The sequence below is a fragment of the Myotis nattereri genome, assembly GCF_964212035.1.
Source record: "Myotis nattereri genome assembly, chromosome: 2".
NCBI classification, from domain to species: domain Eukaryota; kingdom Metazoa; phylum Chordata; class Mammalia; order Chiroptera; family Vespertilionidae; genus Myotis; species Myotis nattereri.
In genome coordinates this window covers 156,034,143-156,058,317 of record NC_138076.1, presented here as the reverse complement: position 1 = coordinate 156,058,317, position 24,175 = coordinate 156,034,143, and the positions used below count along the sequence as shown (strand labels likewise).

At 36.4% G+C, this 24,175-nt stretch overlaps 1 protein-coding gene across 2 annotated transcripts in view; it reads right to left on the bottom strand.

The window, feature by feature from the left end:
- Positions 1 to 24,175, bottom strand: part of TAFA2 (TAFA chemokine like family member 2) — a gene marked incomplete at its 5' end in the record, with an annotated part of 464,864 nt that overhangs the window by 126,266 nt on the left and 314,423 nt on the right. Inside the window, one exon of one of the 2 annotated variants that reach the window (XM_081082315.1) lies at positions 13,956 to 14,062. In XM_081082315.1, the coding sequence (XP_080938441.1) occupies positions 13,956 to 14,061 (106 nt within the window). Of the gene's footprint in view, positions 1 to 13,955; positions 14,063 to 24,175 lie in introns of those variants that run through there. The other variant, XM_081082314.1, reaches the window with a different exon arrangement.

Sequence of the window (24,175 nt, the reverse complement as noted above, 5' to 3'; positions counted from 1 at the left end):
CATCCTGAGATGGTATATTATTGCCTGCCTTGAAAACACTCCACAAAGCAACCTCCATCTGGCAGTATCACAAAACTCAGAAGTATACACATGATGTGTATTTCTATGTTAATTATACAGACCGACTATCTAACATTCAAAGGAAGTTACTGTCACACTGAGCTCAGGATCAGCTATAGAAATGAGTCTAAGTCATAAGGAATTAAACATGATGGGATGGGCTGCTTGACATGGTAGCTATGGGCTCCTGGGAGCACAGGTAGCAGAGAACCAAGACATTTCATGAAGAGAAAAAAGCAAATGATGCACTGAAAAGTGTCCAAATAGTTGAGTTGATGATTTAAATTTCTGGGGTCTGAGAGAGATCCAGCCCAGTCATGTCCACAGCAGTTGTAACACTGACAAAAACATAGGAGTGTCTTTCCTGTGACATGGGCCATTCAGTGAGAATATTAACATTTAAGTACATTTAAAATTTAATTCATATTATCCTCAATAGTTTTCATCTAGGTTATCTTGTTTACCCACTCAGAGACACTGTCTCTAGAAAAAAAGGAAAAGCATATAGAGGCTCCCAATATGCCCCAGGGCTTGGTCAACCCAAGATTCTGGCTCCCCATAGCCTAAGCCCAAAGTCTCTCATTGTCTTTAGGGACAGGACAAGTGACACAGAGACCTTGAACATTGCTTCAGGAAACACTGTGACTTCACAATCAACCTCTGCTTTATGAACAAGAACAGGGTCTTATCACAAAAATTTTCCCTATGAGAATTTGGTATTAAGGCTTTGCGAGAAGCCAGAGTTGAGACATTAAAGAAAATACCTAGAGGAATGAGATAGGTCAGTACCTTTCTGGGGAGATCACCCCTTTTACAGTTCCCCAGTGTGTCCAGAGGCATAAGCAATCATCTGACAACTCTAAAGTCAAAGGCCTTTTGCCAATAGCACTCATAGAAAGGATCCACAAAGCAAGGTTCTATAAAAATACAAAAGGTACAACATACTACATGGAAAGAGTCCAGGATGTTCCTATTGATAGACTAGATAAATGTTTGCCTAATCCCATTTTGCAAGACCGTAATTCCTTTATTAATACAATAGAAAGGTTAGGTTGAACTAACCACAGAAGTCATTACATAAAATAAGCTTTTGTTCCACTTTGCAAGGTAATAGTTATGAGTACACAAAACAGAGTTTATTCTTGTATTATTATTTATTCTTATTATAATTTTCCATATGAACAACTATAAACCCACTTTTGCCCATCCCAGCAAACAATTTATTTGGAGAAGTAGACATGTTCATCCTGAGTGATTAGCTGAGTAGTCATTTTGTTTGGTAATTTAATATCCAGGCTTGTGTCCTGTTTATTTTATTTGGTTAACATCCAAATATCATCACCAGATTTGAATTACTTAGTAAATGACTTCCTATTATAGAGACATCCAATACATTAGTGATACAGAAATGGAACTCACAATGTGAAAAAGTAAAAACTATAGAAGATATTAAAAGTATTTTCCATCGGCCTAATAATTTGTATTATTATAAAAATGATAGAGCACTATGGTTTGGTGACTTGAAAGAAAGGTATTCACAGGACCAAGACTAAAATCTTGGTATGACTGAACAAAAATTAAAGTTCTTTTTTTAATAATAAAATAAATTGTAGGATATATGAAAGAACTTTTCCCTCAAATACAGGGATTGGCAAAATTGGTATACAATTGTGAGTATGCAAAACACAGTTTAATTTGCATTATTATTTATTTATTATTATGTTATTTTCCATACAAACTGTAAACCTACATTTGCTCACCCCTGTACAAGTTCATGAGTATGGGAAACTGCATTTGTAGGATAAACAAACAGAAAGACTAATTTGAATTGGTATTTAAGATACTTATCTGATCAGAGTGGTAAAAAAAAAAAAAGACAATTTGGAGTCAGGAGAATTCAGGATTTAAGCTGAATGCCCTTGGGTGAGACTATTACCTTTGAAATTTTAGTTTCGTTACCTGTAAAGGAGAAATAACAGGTGCTCATTTTTCTACACTGGCTTGCTGTAGAGATAAAAAATGATAATGGACATGAAATTTCTTTTGAAGAGTCATAAAATATAAGTTATTCTAGTTTCTACTATATACAAAAATTTTAATTTTACTGATAATACTTTTGTAAATATTAATAGTTTTGAAAGGTATTTCTTAGGAAATAAAATTTGACTCATTTAGGGAACAATTTCTTGCTTTTAGGAAATATAATACAAACAATAATCAGCCCCTTAATTCTTTTCCCATACATGAAATTAATGTGCTTTTGCAAATGTGTATCTGTGGGAGTATTTTAAGGAAACTGAGTGTTACCTGTTAGTCAGAAAGGAATCCAGCTCATTTATAATGTATTTTCAAATTATAATTATTCACTGAGGAAAATCAATCAACTGAACAAATTTTTTTCCTGATTTGAAACAAATTTCACAGGAGTTATAAAGAGAAATGGAACTCAAGTATAGGTAAACGTTACAACCTCATTAAAAGAGGATTTATTAAGTTATTAGGTTATTTGTGTAATAATTATAGCCTACGTATTATTTTCTAACTCTGAAAATGTCTTATCTCAAAATAAATGTTATTTATGTAAAACCACCCTTACTGTTGTTCTTGTTTAACAAACATTGTTATGAACACAATAACAAATACTTCTCTAGAATGCTAGCACTGGAAGACACTGAGATCAAAGATAGGCAAGGCATCTTTTTCATATACATATAGATGATACATTTCACATATAATGGGATTTTTCAAAGTAATTTATACATGTCAAATATTGAATACAATTAACTTTCAGAAATAATATCAAATATTCATTGGTTTCTTTCCTTTCAAATATTCTTTTTCCTGGTAATTTATTTATGATTCATTTATTCAACAAACATGTTGAATAAATGTGTTGAGCATTTATTATAAACAGATACTACTTCAGCACCAAGAAACCATCAAAATACACTATTATCTTTTTGCTCTCACGGCACATATGTAATACCTTAATCAATAAAGAAAAAAGAAAAGAAAACTAAAATCCCAAAGTATATAAAAAACAAACAAACCACACACTTGTGTAATAAGAGTGAACACAATGAGTATGTAATCAAAGCTTACTTATTCACATACAGAGAAGAACAGAGCATGTGCACAACGTACAATACCAACAGCAGAAGGAATACCAGAGACAAGTCCATCTTAATGTTGAAAAAGGTAAAGTTACTAGAAAGTGCAAAAATATGTGTCAGCCTGAGAGGAAGTAGGAGATGGCATGTTATAATGGAGCAAAGGACTTGCATGGAAGAGAAAGTATAAGTGATTGAACAGCAGCTCAGAGAAACAGGAGAAAATCTGTGTGGGAAGTAAGAAGGAAAGGATAACTGCAAGGTATGATCACAAAATAACTTGTTTGATGAAATACCCCTGGGAGATGAACTGGAGTCGTTAGTTTTTCTAGAGTAACAGCTTGAATTTTGAAACTGCAGAACTTTCACTGCTTTAACTTAACAGTTGTTAAAATCTCTCCATATTTTTACAGGAAAAAAAAATTAAATACTCTATCAAAGAAACGTGACTGTCATTCTCAGAGCTGTCTTTGACCAGGCAGTTATTTTAGGTTGTAAGTAAAGTTCTCATTTAATCACAAATCAAGTTTCAATTTTAATTGAAATAATATTCAAGTTACATAATCCAAGACAACAGTTCTAATCAAGTCAACCTTATATTATGAATACATTTAAGATCAGTTTTCCTTCAGTTTTCTTAGTTGAATTGTTTGGGGGTTGTGATCTTATTTATCAGAGTACTGAGTTCTCAAACAAAAACTTAAGAAATTTTTTCATAAACAAAAATGCTATATCACCTCTGTAGAAATATTAGAATGATTTTCATTCATCTTTCAAAGTTATTTTTGAACTTGAATTTAACAATTTAGAAAAATGCTGCTAAAAGTGAGGGTCAAAAAGAAAAATTGAGCCCCAAATCTTAATAATTTGAAGAAAGTATGCTAAGGATTATGGGAGGTCAAGCCACAATATTTACCATACATTAATAAGAACAGAAAAATTGTCTGTCCATCTGATATACCGAACATGCAATGAGAGCATCTATGAAGACACTCTAGCGTCTTACTACACATCAGCCCAAAATTGCCATTTTTTAAGATTGACTTTATTGTTCTTTGCCTAAAGTTTCATACTTCCAAAAGGGGGCCCAATCTGTGCTCTATGTGTTTTTTTTATTTCAAAATATGGATTGATAGTACTTTTAATAGTATTTTGTCATGTGAACTCATTAAAATTAGATTATTGATCTAGTAGATCATATTAGCTCCTCCAAGTCCTTGAGATCTGTTATTTTGATATGCTATTAGGAACTTTTCTAAATGATGATTAATGACAGGAAAAGAATAGTAGTATTAAGAAACAGATACTATAGAGTGACAAAAATAATCTATGATTCATACATTTTCCACAAGGGTGACATCATCCCCTAAGGGGGTGAAAATTGGTTCATGGAAAATGAAAAAAATCTCATTCTCTTTATCTATAAATCCCAGAAACATAAGCATATTAACAGATATACAGTATATTTGTGGTATTAAAATTTCAAGGGAGTGGAGATCAATTAGAAAAAAAATATCTAAAAAGCTCCCTAGAGAACAAAATTGAAAAATGGTTCAGAAATACAGCTCTGAGTAAACAAGTATTAGCAAATTCTACTCTAAATTAAATAAATTTAAGACTTCTTTTATTTCCTTTAATTATTGCTAGATAATGAGGATCATAGAAGTATCTATATATATAAAAGCCCAGCAACCATTATGGTGGAACAACCAGACGACCAGAACAACCGGTCGCTATGACATGCCCTGACCACAAGGGGGGAAAGCTCAATGCAGGAGCTACCCCCTGTTGGTCAGTGTGCTCCCACAGTGGGAGCACAGCTCAGCCAGAAGCAGGGCTCACTGCTGGCGAGTGCAGCCGTGGTGGTGGGAGCCTCTCCTGCCTCCACGGCAGCACTAAGGAGCCGCAAGCCAAGCAGTAAGGAGCGAGCATGCCGGTGGTAAGGAGCGAGCAGGCAGGCAGTTAGGAGCAAGGGGTCCTATATTGTGAGAGGGCAAAGGCTGGACTGAGGGACACCCCCGCCCATGCATGAATTTCGGGCATTGGGCCTCTAGTATTAAATATATTCCCCCAAATAAATTATTAAATGCTTGCTCTTAGCTCACAGTATCCAGTATATGGCTAAAAATTACTAAATATATTTCAATTAATAAATTGTTTTCAGTCAAAAGAGAACAAATGCTTTTTTATTTTCATCTTTTTTAAAACCATGAAAGTATGCAGTAATGACATAACTTCATCCAGTGACTGTCAAACCCACCAATACCAGAAACTATATCCAATTTTCTCAAATAGTAAGATTCATTCCACTCATAATAGATGTGCTCTGCTTTGGGTTCATTACACACACACACAAAAAAAAAATGTGTATTTTGAATACATGAGAGAGGAACTTCAGTGAAAGATTATCCCTTTCTTAATCCAAATAAATAAAGTTATACTAGAAATAAGTAGGATTACTTCACTTGTTTTAACATTAAATATTCAGAATTTCCCTACTTCTATACCTGCAAATACATCCTACACTGAAAACAAATCTCAATCCTTTAAGTAATTAGAGAAAATATATATAAAGAAAATATCTGCCATGTAATTTTTAAACCATTTTTAAAGGTCAATATTACATTTAATGCCAGAACACTAGAGTAACCATCATTAAAATAAGAAAACAACAAGGATACCTGTTATCACCATTGATTTTTCAAACTCTTCTGCACTTTCTGTTCAAAGTTTTGAAATATGAAATCTAAATTAAGAACATATTTAAAGTAAGAGACCATATCATATTTTTATTTATGTTAGGTACTGTTAGGGACAGGAGATGCTAAGCATGAAATGCCTGGATCTCCCTTCAGCTAAGTGGTAAAGTAAGTATTAACTTGTAATTTGTAAATAATTACACAAATAATTAATTACAATTGGTATGATTTTCTTTTTCCTCAGTGAATGTTGAATGATACAAACTTCACTATTTCAATCTTTTTTACCTCAAAAATTCTCATTTTTGTTGACTATGTAAATAAATTGAATATGAGCAAAATGTATTAATAAATTTATTTAATAATTAATATTAAATGTAAATAAAATTATTACCCAAATGTGTTTATATTAGTATTAACAAACAAAATAATCTCAAAAAATCTAACAAAGGTTTTTTTAAAGTAATTTAGAGTACATTATTATAATGTTTCTTCATGTGTTTGTGGATAGTTTGTAGATATAGTATAAATATATATCATTTACTGCTAATTATATTCTAAGTGTGGGGAAAGTAAATTTGAATTTGAACTTATCATATGACCCCTAAAGTTCCATTCTTAGAAATGTACCCTGGGGAAATTTTGCACACGTGAATGAAAATACATGTAAAATTATGTCCACAGCAGCTTTGTCAATAATAACGAACAGCTGGAAAGACCCAAATTCATCAACAACAAAAGAGAAATACATCACAGTATATTTATACAATGCAATCCTATATGACAACACGGGTGAATCTCAAGAGAAAATGTCAATGGTAAAAAGCAAATCACACTGAAAAGAATGCCCATAGTAGCATTCCATTTTTACAAAATATAAAAGACAAAACAGTATCTATTGTTTAGGCATAGCAAGTCAGGAAAGAAGTGCCTCTGTGGGAGGAGAGGTTGTAATCTTGGAGACCCATAAAGAGCTTTGAGGGGCTGACAGCATTCTATTTCTTGTCCTAGTTGGTAGTTGCGCAGTTATTTGCCTTATAATTATCCTTTTGTGTATACATATGGGTTTCATGCACTATCCTGTAAGGATGAGATATCCTATATAATAAAAGCCTAATATGCTAAGTGTCCAAATGTTTGACCATTTGATGCCCACTGAACACTAGGGGGCAGATGCTCCAACTGGTAGGTTAGCTTGTTGCTGGGGTCTGGCCAATAGGGACTGGGCAAGATGGGCCGGACCACCCTAGAGCCCTCCTGCGGTCCCTTCCCATCCCCGATAGTGCACTGGTTGGGTCCTTCAGCCTGGCCTGTGCCCTCTTGCAGAGCTGGTTTTGGCCTGATCCCCACAGGCCAGGCTGAGGGACCCAACCAGTACACGATTCTGTGCACCAGGCCTCTAGTCTTAAGATATAAAGAAGAAAAATCAAGATATGAAAGAATAAACTCCAGGAAAAAAAGAAATTTGATCTGCATAATTTAAAGCAGAATCACCATCTCAGAGCAGCACAGTCTCTCACATGCCTCGTCTATCTCCATAAATGTATGAATAATTAAATAAGCAAATGAACACCAAGATCTCTAATATGCTTAATATGCTCATAAATCAGATGTGCAGATGCCATCTGATCCTTTTTATGTGGAAAAATTATGGGTGACTTGATTTCTCTTCTTGACATTTTTCTTTCTTACCGAAATTCTGAAATAAATATGTATTACTTTGAAAATTCAATAAACTATGTCATAAAATGTGTGGTTAAAAGTCCAAAATTGAGTCAGTTTATGTTATGGCCATTTTTCTTTCTCTCAGGCCATTAATATGATTGTTTTCATAAACAAGGTGCTTTGAACAATATAAATTATAAACCAAAGTTCTTAAACTGTGATGCACATAATAATCAGCTATAAACCAGCCCAAGAGAACCTAGTAATACCCTAGCTAAATTGGAGCAAACAATTTTAACTATAAGAGAACAAGCATTCTGAATATGGCCCCAGAGGATCTGCCCCAGCTCCCTCTCCCTGCAAATTGTGTGCCACAATCCTTGCTGTATACCCTCCAACAGTGACTGCTCTTAGCTCCAGAGCGTTCTATCTACTTAAGTTCCACTCCCCATTCAGATCTCAGTTCAAAGGTCCCTTCCCCAGAAGAGATTACCCTGATTCCTCCACATCTATTTTACAATTTATCTATTCTTATCCTGAAATCTTATCTTTACAGCACTTTAATGCCATTTATAAGCAAATATTTATATGTCGGATTATCACATTAATGTTTTTCCTTCCCAACTATATTGTAAGATCCACAGGGCATAGATTGTGTTGCTTTTGGTCACTTTAATATCTCCAGAACTGGACCTAACATCCAACACTTAACAAACAATACGTATTTTGGTTACTGGGTAGTTGGTTAGATAAAGGAATAAATTACCACGTGAACCAACAAACAAATGAAAAGCTACCAAAAAAATTAAATGGATGCTCTCTCATTAGGCTTTGAACTAAAAATCATCTTTATTTTAAATTTAGTTTTTCTTTGAAAAAAAATTCAATTTAATCAAAATGTCTAACTCAGATTAATAATTACCTTGTATGACAATGAGGATAACATATATTCAATTTCAGCTAATCAAAAGAACTTTTATTCTTTTCCTCTTTGTATATAATTTTCACCGGTTTATGGGTCTATCACACTAAATACAGATTCTTTTCCTACCCAAATAGCCAATGATGGCTATATGGGTAGAGAAAGAAAAGGCAAGAAAACATATCAACCTTCTAAGATTAATGACTATATATATTTTATTGAATATATATATATATATATATATATATATATATATATATATATATATTGTTGAGAACTTCGAGTCCTAAACTGAAAGGTTCCTCTCTGATCCACAGAATCTGAAGCTATACCTAATGTAATTGCTTCTAAGGGGGGAATACTGCTTATACTTTCTGACTGGCTGTCACACTCCTCTGAGTTAATCACCATCCCCATAAAATGCCTGGCTCAAAACAACTGTGAGAGTTCAGGGCTGAATCTCTGGTGGTTTGAGCAGTAAACTAATTCAAATGTGTAAGGGATATTTTACTAGTAGTCCCCAAAGCTCAGAGGATTTTATTAAGCAGGTGACATTTTCTGATTTTTAGATATCTCATTTTTCAAATCCAAATACTCTGGATTTCTACAAGTGTTTCTACATCACGTTTGAAAATCAGAATAACACAATTCTGCATTGGGTTGCTTTTGAGAGCACAAAGCCATTGCACTGGTGTTTTGATGAGCTATCTATTCTATTTTCTATTCTCCTTCATTCACCTGTTTTATAATGACCTAACGTCTTACTTTCTTTCTTACATCCTCTGTTCTAGTCACACCACTCTTCTTATCATTTCTCCTTGTCTGCAAGCATGCTTCTACTTGAAAGCATTCATACTTATTGCTGCTACCCTAGAACATCCTTCCCCCAATATTCATGGCTATTCAATAGAGTCCTATTGAAAACTTTAGGTCTTCCCATAAGACTTTATTTAAAATTACAATTCCTCTTGAACACTTCTTATACCTCTTTATTTGTTTATTATTTCCATAGCATTTACACAGTAAAACTTCCATTTCTATTTTCATTAACTATCTTCCCACCTCTAGGACAAAAACTCCATAAAGACAAAGATTTTGCTTCCTTAATGTTCTGCAATATTCTCAGCCCTTATTGTTGGTCCTCAAAAATTATGAAGGAAAGCAAATATTTCATCAGAATTATCCAGTCTAAAATATTCCTATGAAAACTACAAATAGATTCTGTGAGTCTAGAAGCACTGCTTCCAAGAAAGCAGATGCTTTTACCAGGGGAAAAAGTAAGAGTCCTGCTACACACAAAGCTACAGCTGCTGCTGCTCAGCCCACAGACAGCAGAAAAAGAAAGGAGTTAGATACTGTTGAGGTAAAGGACCATGATGATCATGAAGAGGAGGGTATCTCTTGTATACTGGGATGGGTAAGAATATGTTAGGGCCTGGCTCTCAGATGATCCACTGGGCATTTCTTGACATCACCTTGACTAAATCTATATGTATAAAAGCTTAAGCGACCGGACAACCAGCTGCCAGGCTGACCGGCTGACCAGCCAGTAGCTATGGTGCGCACTGACCACCAGGGTGCAGACACTCAACAAGCTGCGGTCACTTGGCAGCGGCGGTTCTTGGGTGATGCACCCAGAATCAGACAGGAGGAAGCCTGATTCCAGGGTGCATCACCCAAGAACTGCCCTCTCTCAATCCAGGACCCCTCGGGGAATATTGGAGAGCCAGTTTTGGCCTGATCCCCATAGGCCAGGCCAAGGGACCCCACCAATGCATGAATCCATGCACTGGGCCTCTAGTATAATTATAAATGTGTTCATACAATAACCACAGCTTAAAAGCATAATAATCCAGGGTTAAGAAACCTCAGGCATGTGATCTGGATAAAACATGAGGCAAGCCTCTTTAATGAGCAGAAGTGCTAGCTGAAGGAGAGGAGAGCCTAAAATGTCCAGGGGCGTGGGCAGATAATGAGCATCGGTAATGGCTCTGGTACAAACTGCATGAGTGGGGGCCCCACTTTTGCTCAAGTACAGTTTCTTGGAAATTATAACCAACCAGAATCTTTGATAAGCTTTGCCTGGATAAAGTGAACCTTTAAAAAACAAAACAAAACACGTCTTTATTTATTTGAGGGGGGGGGAGGGAGAAAGAGAGAGAGAGAGAGAGAGAGAGAGAGAGAGGGAGAGAGAGAGAGAAAGAGAGAAAGAAAGAGAGGGAGTAAGGGAGTGGAAGAGAGAAACATCGATGTGAGAACCATTGATTGGCTGCCTCCTGCATGCCCCTTACTGGGGATTGAACAAGCCACCCGGGCAAGTGCCCTGATGGGAATCAAATAGGCAACCTCTCAGTGCATGGGAGGACACTCAACCAACTGAGTCATACTGGCCAGGGCTCGATGGAGTACACTTGACTGAGAAGCAAGCAGATCTGAGGGGCACGAGGAGGAGACTACAGAGGAATATAGGCCGGTTCATTACCAAGATCCTTTCTACCAGCTGTGCACCTGTCTTCCATTTGCGGTAAATGTTAGATTACTATTCATAGCCCCTGCCTTGTTTGGAGACTCACCCTCTGCTAAAGAGTAGCCACTTCCCCAAGAAGGCCCCTCTGTACCATGGGTAATAGATCCATAGCTAATGACAAATGGACACAAGGGTAGAAGAGGCTGTCCATCTCACCTCACGGACGGACCAATTCTGTGAAGCAAATCATGTTTCAGAGCCTCCCCAGGACCTGCCCAGGCGGTTCTCCAGCCGAGACTCTATTTGTGCTGAGCTTTTGACTCCTGCTCTGGCCCGCTGCTCTCCTGGGAGCACTCTTTCAATGAATAATATAAACAAGAATTCCTGGCATGGCTCTGCTTCCAGAGAACCTCACCTAAGGCACATGGCATATGCAAACCATCTCTGGAAGAATGCATCCTAAGCAGAGGCCTTTAAAATTCTCATCAATAGGATTACAATGAACATTAGCTCACAACATTTTTAAAAATCAAAAATCCTAAAATAAATAAAGTATCATGAATGAGATTCACCAGAAAGAAAATGCAAAAATTTCATAAAATCGTGCTCCTCAGAATGTGCTCAAAACAGAGCCTTGCACACATGCACCAGGAGTACAAGATTGTTCATAGAAATATCGGTCATAATGGCAAGAAAATAGAACACCAAATGCTTACGTAGCAGAGAATAAATACCTAAATTGTGGTGACTTCATACAATAAAATATGGTGCAACATTAAAAAAAATAATAATAAACTACAGCTACATGCCATCAACTATAATAAATGCCACAAACATATTGTCTGAGAAAATAGAAAATTACAGAAAAATACAATATAATGCTATTACTTAAATTCAATAACAATCAAAAATTAAGCAACATGCCATTTGGAGATATATACGTACATGGTGAAATAAAAAACGAAGGAATTATAATCACAAAATTTAGAATAGTGATTATCTTGGAGAAAAGGCAAAGGAATGAAATCAGAGTGGCAGGCACAGCCAGTTTCAAGAGAATTAGAAATGTTACATTTCTCAGTTGGGTGGTGAGCACACTGCTGTTTGCCTTATGAACATTCCTGAAATGCACATATACATTCTACTTCTTATTTTAAATGTAAAATACTTTAAACTAAAGGGACATTTTGTATGGAAAATATAAAAGAAAGGAAGGAAGGAAGAGGGGAATAAGGAAAAAGGAAAGTATAGAGAAATCTGTTCTCAAACCTTTACCCAAAATATCAGTGATAAGGTGAGACTGAAACACCAAAAGGTGTTTCACAAAATTCTATAATGTACTGGGTTTGGCACTTTAAGTAGGTTTTCTGAAATGTGTAATCTCTTTGTTCAAGAAGTATTTTCTTGGCAAAAAGTAAGGAAAAACCTTAGTTTCAGAGTTAGCATAGACCATAACACAACTTAAAAATTATCAAAAGTAGCTTTAAAAATTGTATGTAATAGTCACTGCAGGGTCGTCGTTGTGCATGGTTCTCTTTGCAACCTCATCACTTGGCTTCGCAGATGAAAAGCATCTTTCTCACAAACCCTTGCTTCACCAGGCTGACACCCACAGTTCCTGTGAGTCTCCCCATCTTCTCTCAACTATTTTTTATAACCTGGGAAGGGATGTACATACATATCTCCAAATGGCATGTTGCTTAATTTTTGGTTGTTACTGAATTTACATAATAGCATTATAGTCCTCCAGATAGTAAGGATGGCATGTCTTCTCTTAATAAGACCAAGACAGGGGAGCTGGCCCCAGTGGTTTTCAACTCTTTTTAAAGGTGAGTATTTAACTCTAGTTTGCCCTTAAGTTTGGTTCAATGTTGCCATTTTGGAGGCACAGGGAATAATGTTCTAGGACGGGCAACATCTTTTATTAATACCAATTATTAAAGAGAATTTAAAGTTTGATATGTGGATCAGAGTGCAGTATTAAAGAAAGCTCTAAAATATATATAATAAACACACACAATGGGACAAAAACAGGATTATGAAATATAAAAGACCTCTTCATAAAATTCATATTTAGAAAGATGGCTCTGGGGGAAAAGTTTTTGTCTGATAAGCATCATTCCTTCATGCCACAGCTTTCCTTTCCCTGCTATTAACGCTCCATGGAATGCTAATTAAATGCACACGTGTAACTAATTTAAGTGTTACAGAATTCAAGGTGGTCTTAACTCCCCTTTTCACCCCAACACAAAATCAGAAAGTAAGTTGCTAGCTAGCCTCTAGAATTTACAGAGTACTGAGAATTAAACTGTAAAATCATATTTCAGAGAAAAATCTAAATTGACTCCTCAGGTTATAAATACATGATTATGGTAGGGACAGTTTAGAAATAGCCCCATTTTCATTCACTTGGAAAGAAGTAGTTACTCATTATATTGAGTCTCACGCTCAGGAAACAGAACAGACAGGACATAATTTTGAGCTGTCAAGCTTAAAACATGTATGAAACAAATATTCTCACGCTGTTCTACAGCAGAATTAGAATGCTAAATACCAGACTAGACAGAGAGTCCAAATGGTGGCTACAAAGGTACCTTGGCACAAAGAAGTAAGATGCACAAAAGCCCTGAAGGAAATTTTCCCTATGTGCATATTGTTAAGATACATATCATTAAGGATGCTTTCATTACGAGGATGACTACAACCTGACACTCGTCCTTATTACGTGTCAACCCGACATTCCAACATCACTCTCTTTAAGTTGTAAGTGATGTGAAAGCCTGAGTCACAATTCCAGACTCTTTGAACACTATTTGCAGAAATGGCAACTATCCTGGAACCATTTAAATAGTCATGCTTCCCCTATCAAAGCCGTCGTCAGGATAACTATCTCTGCATTTTTACTTAAAGAGAATTGCCAGGGGGACCCATATCCAATAAAATTAATATCCCAGTGAAAATGGAACATAACAGTCAGTGTTGAAGGAAGTCACCTTCTCCAGGTGGCTGAGAAAGAAAACAGAAGAGCTTACCTTTATGATGGTTTGCGCTGGATATGACTTTCCCCCACAAGGTTACAATAAATATTATTATTAGCAGTTTTCCTTTTGTTGCTTTCTGTAAGTATCCCTTACTCATCCTGCAAATAGAAAATAATAATAAAAATCCTAAGTATATGAAGCCATTGCTTTTCCATTATAATTATGCCACTTTAAAGCTTTTCATGACACCTTAACCCATTTAACTCCTGAAAATTGCATTTATCATATTTAAAATGCTGTCCGTTGCATATAAACTATGAAGAGAAAAAAAATGTTTTCTAAGCAACCTTCATATGAGATAAGAGAGGTTCTGTCTAAGTCAGTCTTCATTCATTTAACAATAGCCTAAATCAAATGAGAAATAGTACCATTTTCCTCTCCACACACGCAACTTATTCACAAAATCAAAGGCACAGTTGTTTGAATAATCTCTAAATAGTGACTTTTTTTTTACTTTTTTTCTAAACATTCCTTCTTCAATGCCAAGTCAAATGGTCAGGGTAAGCAGTTTAGATAAAATAAGCTAGATTAATTTCTGCACAGAATAAAATCACTTCAAATCTATTATTCCTAGTGTGCTTTAAAAAAAAATCACCAGGTACAATAGCTTTGTCATTATACATCACTACTGCTGGAGATATGCAGATATTTTAATATTGTTGAACTCCTCTGTGCTGTACTTATCAGAAGTAGGGAAAAAATGGAAAAGCAGATAGAAAAAGTACCAACTTAACATTCTCAAGTTGAGCACACAAAACTAAGGAAAGCAAAGAAATGTTATAAAATCATAGCTACTTACAATAAAAGTTCAGCACCTACTTTCTCTAGGACTTTATAGAATATTATTTCAATTGCTCTCCAGAACAAATCCAAGATGTTCGTATAACTATCCCCATTTCACAGATGACAAAATTTGGAAATTGGCCTGAGGTAATGTTTAATAATAAAAATCCAAACCCAGAATTGTCTAATATTAAAATCCTATATTACTACATTGCTAAGAGGTAAGCAAAGCTAATATAAAGTATAGTCATTCTGCATTTATTTTTTAGGGAGATAACACATATGTCCGTCACTCAGTGCCTTCTCAGTTTCACTCCTGCTTGACCTGCAGATTCTTGCCTTGGTTCGACTGAAGTAAGTTCATGAGTTCAATTCCTGACCTAGCCTGATTCCTCCTGAATTCTCCAAGTCAGCTTTTTCCTCCCACCTTTGTTTCCAATTATACCAGCTCCAAAAATATGACTCAGTGGTAGCAATAGTGGCTATACAATTTTGAAAAGAAGCCTTTCATATTGATAAATATGTAAAAATAAATTAATATATTATGTATCTGTAATATACAGACAGTCCTCAGGTTACGTCGCCATCTCCCATTTATTTATTTAAAAAAAAAAAGTTCCGTCATTTCGACATATGTATATATGTGCTTTATGTTTTTTATTATTTATTTGCCACAAGGAAAGGTCAGGAATTGTTATGTTTCTTCTTTTAAATTTTTCTTACTGTTTCACTTCATTACTGCTGTGTATGTGCTCCATGTGAGTGACGTAGATGCTTACGTAAGTGGGTTCCGACTTACCGCAAAAATCGCGTTATGTCGCCATAAGAACGGATCTCCGACGTAACTCGAGAACCTACTGTACATGTATGTTAACATTTCTTAGCCTTATGCACACTCATTCAGATGCTGAGAAAACAACATTGTATGATTAAGAATATAGATTCACTCTTGAGTCTTACAGTCTGGATTTGAATCCAGGCTCTACCAGCTTCAAATTGTGTGATCTTGTGTGAGTTTCTGGTCTGGTTCTTCAGTTTCTTCTTCTGTAATATGGAATAATGCATGTGAAATGCCTGGCCCACTGGCTAACATGTACAGGGATCAACAACTTTGAAGTTAGATAATGTTCAGTCATTTGGATGTTATGTTGATTCTTGAGTACATGAGAGGACAGTCCCATTTATATGGTGAATGAAGGGAGTCTCAGTGGCATCAACAGCCTGAAGTTCATTGTGGAACTTGATCTTGTAACATGTCAGATCATGTACAAAGGGTTCATTGTGGACCTTGATCTCATAACATGTCAGATCGTGTACAAAGGGATGGGTGCCTAACTTTTTAGATTAAACTGTTTGGTTTAAAATTCCTACCTACTGACTATATGACTTTGGACAAATTAGTTAATAACTCTGAGTTTTTTGTTGTCACTAAAATGAGGATTATAATAGTATCTACTTCATAGTGTTGTAGATATGAAGACTAAATAAGATAACTCATGTAAGAGTTTAACATTATGCATAGAAGATAATAAAAGCTCAGTAAGTGCTAATCCTTGCTATGATCATAACTTAGACCAGCATTCTCCTAATTGTGTCTTGTGAGGCACCAGTTCCACAGAATATTAACGCAGTATCAGTGAAAAATATTGGGGCAAATGTATTTGTAAAATTCTGGGTTCAACAGCCTTGGCCAGTGTGACTCAGGTGATTGGGTGTCATCCCTACACTAAAAGGTTGCTGGGTTTGATTCCAGGCAGGGCATATGCGGAGGTTGTAGGCTTGTTCCATGTTAGGGGGTGTGCAGGAGGCAGCCAATTAATGTTTTGCCCTCACATTGATGTTTCTCTCTCCTCTCTCCCTTCCTCTTTCTCTAAAAAATCCATAATATATATATATTTTTTTAAATTTTGGGTTCAACAAATTTAAGCAGATGTTTTTAACAAGAGGCATATCTGAGTGTGTGACATTTTCCAAAAACCTCTCTCCACAAAGTATTACATGATACAAGTGCCACCGGGAAACCTCTTAGAGAAATAATCTGTTATATTCTCCCCTCAATAGACAAATGCCTATTTTTAATCTTTCATTGCCTTTGTTTCCCCTCAGCCTTCTTACTACTAACTTTGTTACGGCACTCTACATTTTCTCACTTTTTGCCAATGAACTTGCCTCCCCTTCTACATCCAATCCCTGTAGCTTTATTGTACTGCATATCATCTTTTAAAAAGTAGCCATTTAGCAAAACTCATCTGACAAGAAGAGCTGCTTAGCATAATTCTTGGTAATAGCTTTCCCATAGCAAATGGTCTCTGCTACAAGGTCAACGACCCATTGTATTTCCATTCCACTATGCACCCACCAAATGAGATGACAAAACTGACAGCTGGTCAAACAGACAACTATACATATGAAATAGAAACATCCACAACATCACCAGGCTGTCAAACTAAAAGAGGAAGCAGAATGAAGGTCAACATTTGGAAGTCTCTAAAGACCCATGCCTTCTCCCTCTTACCAACCCCATCCCTGACCAGTCAGTTACTATCTTCTCTTAATACTACTTCCTCAATATCTCCTAAATGTATACACTTATTTCCATCCCTAGGGCAATACTGTAGACCACTAAAATTTTTCACAGGTTATCGCCTCCTAACTGGACTTTCTGCCACCAAAATTGCCATCCTCTGGAACTAAAGGCAGGCTTGGTATCTGCCTTTTCCACAACTATATTTGCAGTATTTAGCACTTCGTAAGTGCCTGATAAATATTGTTGACTGAATGTAATGCATTCTCTGTGCTATAGCCAAATATGTAACTATGATAATGAGACACCCTTCTTAAGATTAAAATTTTCACATGATTCCCCTCTACATTCAGAGATAGAAAATGCTATAATCCTTAGCAGGGTATAAAAACCTGTACCAGGGTCTTAAAAAAATTGTTTTTGACTCATCACATCTCTAATCTGATTTTATGCTGTTCTTCCCATCACTTTATTTTAACTCTATTAAATTTCTTCAATGATTTCCAGCATACCTCATCTCCATGTCACCTGAAACATATCAGCTACTCACTGCATCCCCCATCCACTCTTCCAAATGCTAACTTCTATTCATTGGCCAGAGTGCAGGTTAGATTTTCTCCCATCGGATTTGTCCAAAGTTGAGCACCCTTCTTTATGCAGGATAGCCACTTGCCACATGCATTATAATTTTCCATTTACTTATCTCCATCCTCCACTCTAATATAAGATCCCTAAAGACAGGAACTGTGTCCAATACATTTGTGAATACCTACAGCCTGGCCCAAAGTTGAGCTTAATAACTGGTAAATGAGTATTTGTTGAATGTTGGTGGTGCCTTAAAGCCAAATATAGTGTGTAGTTGTCGATGTGAGGAGGAAGAAAGTGTGTGTAATTTCTTTAGGATGAAATGACAAAAGGACAAATAGGTAGAAAAATGTAAGAAAGAGGTGGGGGAGGGGAGATGAGAAAGGCAAACGGGGAAAAGAAGAATGGAGAAATCCAATCTGTAATGAGTTTTATTCTGATTTTTAAATAACAATCACACTTGTGAGAAAGAAGATTTTTTTGACAGAGAGGCAGTATCAGAGAAGAAAACCCAAGGGAACAAAGGCTGAATGGCATGTTTCTTCGTTATCTTGTGTGGGAGCCACAGGAGGCGACATTCACTTCCCATTCAATGTGCTACCCACCAGGCCTCAGTTTAAAATTTCCCACCACAGTCAAGAATCCAACACACTTTCAGAATTGTCACATTCATCTGTAAAAACAACAAAATTTAAGTGAAGTTTTTAACAGCAAAAGCTGAGTGGAAAAGAAACAGGAAACTGCAGAATAAATACACACAGAGAAAGAAACCTTGAAATTGTTCCCCAAGCAGCAGCCGCCTGCACCCAGCACAAAGGAAACGGATAATTGAGAAATGGTAACCTTGGCAGTGAAGGATGCTGAAGTGAAAAGTTGTCAAAGTGGCGGACTGACAATTACATCTCAGACTTCCTCCCGCTCTTCTCTTCTGTATTGCATTTCACAGTTAGACTCACTGAGATGTAGACTTTTGGATGATATTGAAACCCTTCCCCTCCTGACCTATGCTAAAAGTGCATTTAATAGTAAATAAACAAGAATTGAAAAACTGTTATGCTATTAGAAAAACCATTTCCCCCTATAAACAGAAAGTAAGCTTAACTGGTCTAAAGAAGAGAAAAATGGAAAGGCAAAGGGGAGAATCTTATACAGAAAGGAGATAAAAGCTGTCCTCCCCTTGAGCGTAAGGCACTTCTGTGGACATAATGGTCACATAAGGCAATACATAAAAAAGGCTCTTTAGGACACTTCCCTACAATGATCTAATATTCAAACCAACCTGGTGTCAGTTAATTAGAATAGCATGGATTACCACAGCCAAACTAATACAGGAATCAACCCTTGAGGTAAAATTCTCTAATTAATAAGGCACATTCCGTTTGTTTCATAGGGACCAGAATGACCTTTATAAAATGTAAAGAAGATCACATTAGTCCACCTCACACCTTGCTTAAAATCCCAGAATTTACCCACCCTTTGATATGAGAGTGAAATGTACATTCTTACTAGAGAAAAGGCTCAAGCTTCCCCCTCTCTGACTTCACTTCACACCCCCGCTCCCTTTGTTCCCCATTGGCCTGCCCTCTGTCCCTTGTGCCAAGCATGATCTAGACCTTACGCTAAATTTTAGTTCTGCCTTGAGGCTCTTCCTCCCATCTCTGCGTGGTGAGCTCCTGTTTATGATCACCTCTGCAGAGAGCACCTCTTGACCACCTTGCCCCCCAGATCCAAAGACACCCACCCCACAGCTTCTCTTTCTCCCTATATTCTGAAGTACCTTATTTATTACAATATGAAATTATCTTACTTACATATTATACATTTAAGCAGTTTATTTTCCTTTTTCTCCCACTAAAATATAATTTCTATGAGGCCATATACTGTCTATCTAGCACTGCTCCAGCAATGGAACACTATCTACAATATTCAATATCTACATGTGTGATGAAGAAATGTGCGTGTTGAATATGTAATCATAACTGAATAAATGAATCCTTTTTAATTGGGGAAGTTTCATTATTCCTTTTAATTTAAACAATTAAATTTCTATTATATTCATCAGCTAGGAATGCCAGCGGCAAGAACAGTGCACATATTGGTGGAGTGATACAATATGAAGTGAGAAGAGAGTAAATGGGAGATGAAAAGATGGAAACAGTGTCTAGATTAATCTCTTAAGAAATACACAGAGAATGGAAGTAAAGGAAGAGTGGTAGCTAGAGAGATTTTAATGAGGTGATGGGAAAGAGTCAGAAGGAAGAGAGAAGTTACAGATACCAAAGTGAGAGTAGATTATAAAGATTAAAAGTTTTTGTAAACGTTTACATTCTATAAGTATGTATTATTATTACAATGTTATTATAATTACAACTAGAGGCCCTGTGCACAGATTCATGCAGATTGAAAGGAAATTAATTAGAAGGTGGCCGGTGGGGCAGAACTGGGAGAGATGGGCCAGACACACCCTGGAGCCAACTTCCCGCAGTCCCTCTCCAGCCAGCTGCACCTGGGGCGGTGCCAGGGTTGAAAGGGCATCTGCGGAGTGAGTGAGCTCCCTCAGGCAGATGGGGTCCTTCAGGCTGGCCTGTGGGGATCGGTCTGAAACCAGCTCTCTGACATCCCCTGAGGGGTCCCAGAGTGTGAGAGGGCACTCTGCAAAGCTGCTGTCACTTAGCAGCTCCTGCATTGAGTGTCTAACGCCCTGGTGGTGAGTGCGCATCATAGCTACTAGCCAGTTGGCTGGTCGGCAGGTCTAGGTTTTTATATACATAGATAAGTTATTTTTGTTATTATTATTTTTTAAAATATTATTTTTAATTTTAGAGAGAAAGAAAAAGAGGGGGAGAGAGAAAAAGAGAAACATCAACGTGAGAGGAAAACATCGATTGACTGCCTCCTACACACCTCCTACTAGGAATCAAGCCCACAATCTGGGCATGTGCCCTGAACAGGAATCAAACTAGCATCCTTTTGGTGCACAGGACAATGCCCAACTAACTATACCACACCAGCCAGGGCTGTTATTATTACTTTTAATTTCCACTATTTATGTAGAAACAAATGTATCTTCCAAACCTAAGTCATTCATTGTTTTTTTGGTAGCTTATTAAAATAATTCTACTAATAGGACATATAGAGCCACAAGTTTCACTACATTGCTGGTTTTATCCAACAATATCCAACTTGACTATCATTTTATTATAAAGGTTATGACTGCATTTAGAATATCCAAGTTATTTACTGAAATAGCAATTATCTTTGAGTAGATAGGTAGATATAGATTAAGTAGATACAGATGTGTATTAACATATAAGGGACTCCTGTATATATGCATTTTGTATGTAAAAGAATATACAGTAACAAATTTAAGAGATAATCATATAGCCCTACCAATAATCCTACACTATGTGTTATATTATCCAGAAGCTAAAGTGGTCAATTCTAGTCATTTTTATTATTGCTATTCATTTTGTTTTTATTTTACATCATATATATCCAATAACATCACATTATAGTATTTCACACCACACTTACCACCAACATTCCTTGAATTAGAATCTCCCTGTTGAATAATTAGAATCTGGACTTCCCATCTTGCAAATTATCATCAAAAGTTTATAGAGTTGGATTTTCATATGCCAGTCATATGATTAACCCAATTAACTCTTAGGTAACTTTAGAACAACAATTGAAATTTAAATCAGTTTCTCAATTTTTTCTGAATTAAAACATCTGTTTTAAAATTCTCATTTTTTGATACAGCAGTGTTTCATGATAAATATACTTTTTGAATTCCATTCTGTTAAAAAGTCAACTCTGGAGATTTAGCCAAGAAATCACCATTGTTTCTAAAGATTGCCTGGCAGCAAATGCAAGCCTCATTTAACAACTACAGGTGCCTCCTTTCACCCAGATTTTATACTTCCACTTATTTCCCCACAATATTGCAATTTCGGTGGGTACAAAAGCCCAGGAGTGTGTTTGCTTTATGCTTAGCAAGGTACCATCAAAGTATTGATTTTGTGCAAATGCCTTTGCCATCTAAATTTTATAATAATAGGAAATAGAAATGCATTGTCATTTAAATGATTTCTCCAGAAGCATACATTATTCTAAAACTCTAAGCTCTAATATTCAAACAGACAAAAATGTCATAAGCAAAATAAAACAATTATTTGAGAGAATGAGAGCACCAGAAAGACATCTGAAATGACCAGGGCTAAACTAAACCACAATGCTGTGCATCTATTATTACAACTGAATTGCTTATCCTTTTCTATCTATAAAATTGGAATGTTGTCTATTCTTCAAAGAGGAATGTCATTATAATAAACAAGAAATCATGTGACAGTTTGGACTTAATAAGATGTATGATAAATCAGAGGTGTTACTATTTCTTCAAAGGTCCTACTTTCAGACCATGGGCTTATAAATCAGAAATACCTGCCTGAGTGTGATCTTGGCTTCAACACATAATAGTTAAATGAATTTGTCAACTTTACTTAACAACTTGAGCATTTATGCCCACATAGGGAATGCATTAATACTATTACATGTTGGTAGGACTGCTCTAAGGAATAAATTCAATGTATATAAAGCATTTAACACAAAGCCAGAATAGGCACTCAAACTGTAGCTATTATTATATATTATTAATAATATCTGGAACATGGTCTGCTGGCTTGGAGTGAGTGTGGAATAAAAATCTTTGAGCAACAAATAAAAGAGTTCATGTGTTTTAATCATAGGTGATAAATAAACCTACTTTTAGAAATTTACGTCTGTAGAATTAGAAGGTAAGACTATGAAGCAACAAGCTAAAAATGGAATAGGGCTGGTTAAGTCTCCTGATGGCTCTGCAAAATAATTACTGATACTTGGATATCAGGAAGTAGACATCAAATTGATAAATGCACAGCATTCTGGGATCATTAAGTATAAGAACAAATATTCCTCAAATGCCTCTAGAGATATGTAGAACACAGCATGCTAACTGAAGTTATTAATAACTAGAGGCCCAGTGCATGAAATTCTAGCACTCAGTGGGGGAGGTGGGATCCCTCAGCCCAGCCTGCACCCTCTCACAGTCTAGGAGCTCTAGGGATATGTCTGACTGACATGGGAAGTGGGCCTAAGCCATCAGTTAGACATCCTTAGCACTGGCACAGAGGCGCAAGAGGCTCCCACCACTACCACTGTGCTGGCCAGCCGTGAGCCCAGCTTCTGGCTGAATGGCGTTCCCCCTGTGGGAGCACACTGACCACCAGGGGGGCAGCTCCTGCATTGAACGTCTTCCCTCTGGTGGTCAGTGCGCATCACAGCAACCGGTCATTCCACTGTTCGGTCGATTTGCATATGAGCTTTTTATTATATAGGATACTATGTATGTTTTTATAGAGTTTCAAATATACTAGCTTAAAATGTTCTAGCGCATTCAATATGTCATTGAATCCTCACAATAACTCAATAATCCTCATCAGAACTAAACTACATGTATTAATATTCTAAGATCACATACAGAATCTGAAAGAATAATTTGAAGACAAGTGATAAGTGGCAGAGGAGAGTCCTGAATTCAAAGCATCCACTTGAATTGGTTACATTTCACAACTCTTGGGTGGAGTATCACTAAGTAGAATAAGAAAGAAAACTTTGAATCATATTTTATTGGCAGTTCAATCACAATCCTAGCATTTAATTTTGTGATTACTGTGGCAAAAACATAGCTAGCTCAGCACATAACATCTAAGTTCCACATACAGGGAACATAACAAAATACTCTTTCCTTTTTTAAGAAAACTTTTAGTTATTAAAACAAGTAATTAATGGTCATGTAATCAATTCTAAATATTTGTCTACTCTATTACCACGGGCCTTAGTTAAGTGCTTCTATTCCTTTTACTCTCATGTCTGTGCTCTCTTCGGAAATGAGGCCACAGAAGAAATCCACTGCACCCCAGCTCCTTCTCCTTCATGTTAGCAAAGGAGCCAAAGAATAAGTAAGAATGGTGAAAAAATTAATCTTTAAGGGTTCTTTGTCAGGATAAAATTTATGGTCCAAGAAGGACGCATACTCTCACTGTGGCTACACCTACGGGTATGAGGGATTATTCCCTTTGTGAATTCAGTCATGCAGTCATGGTCAATATGCCATCAAACACTAACTAGGCAACAGCATACAATCAGGAGAAAAGAGCACCTTTACCTATGGTTGACCTTCCCTCAACATAGAACCTCTCAGAGGTAAGTGGACTGAAAGGCTAAAATCTGAAGGCCTCCCCTCATACAACTATGCCCCAAAAGGCACAAACATTCACAA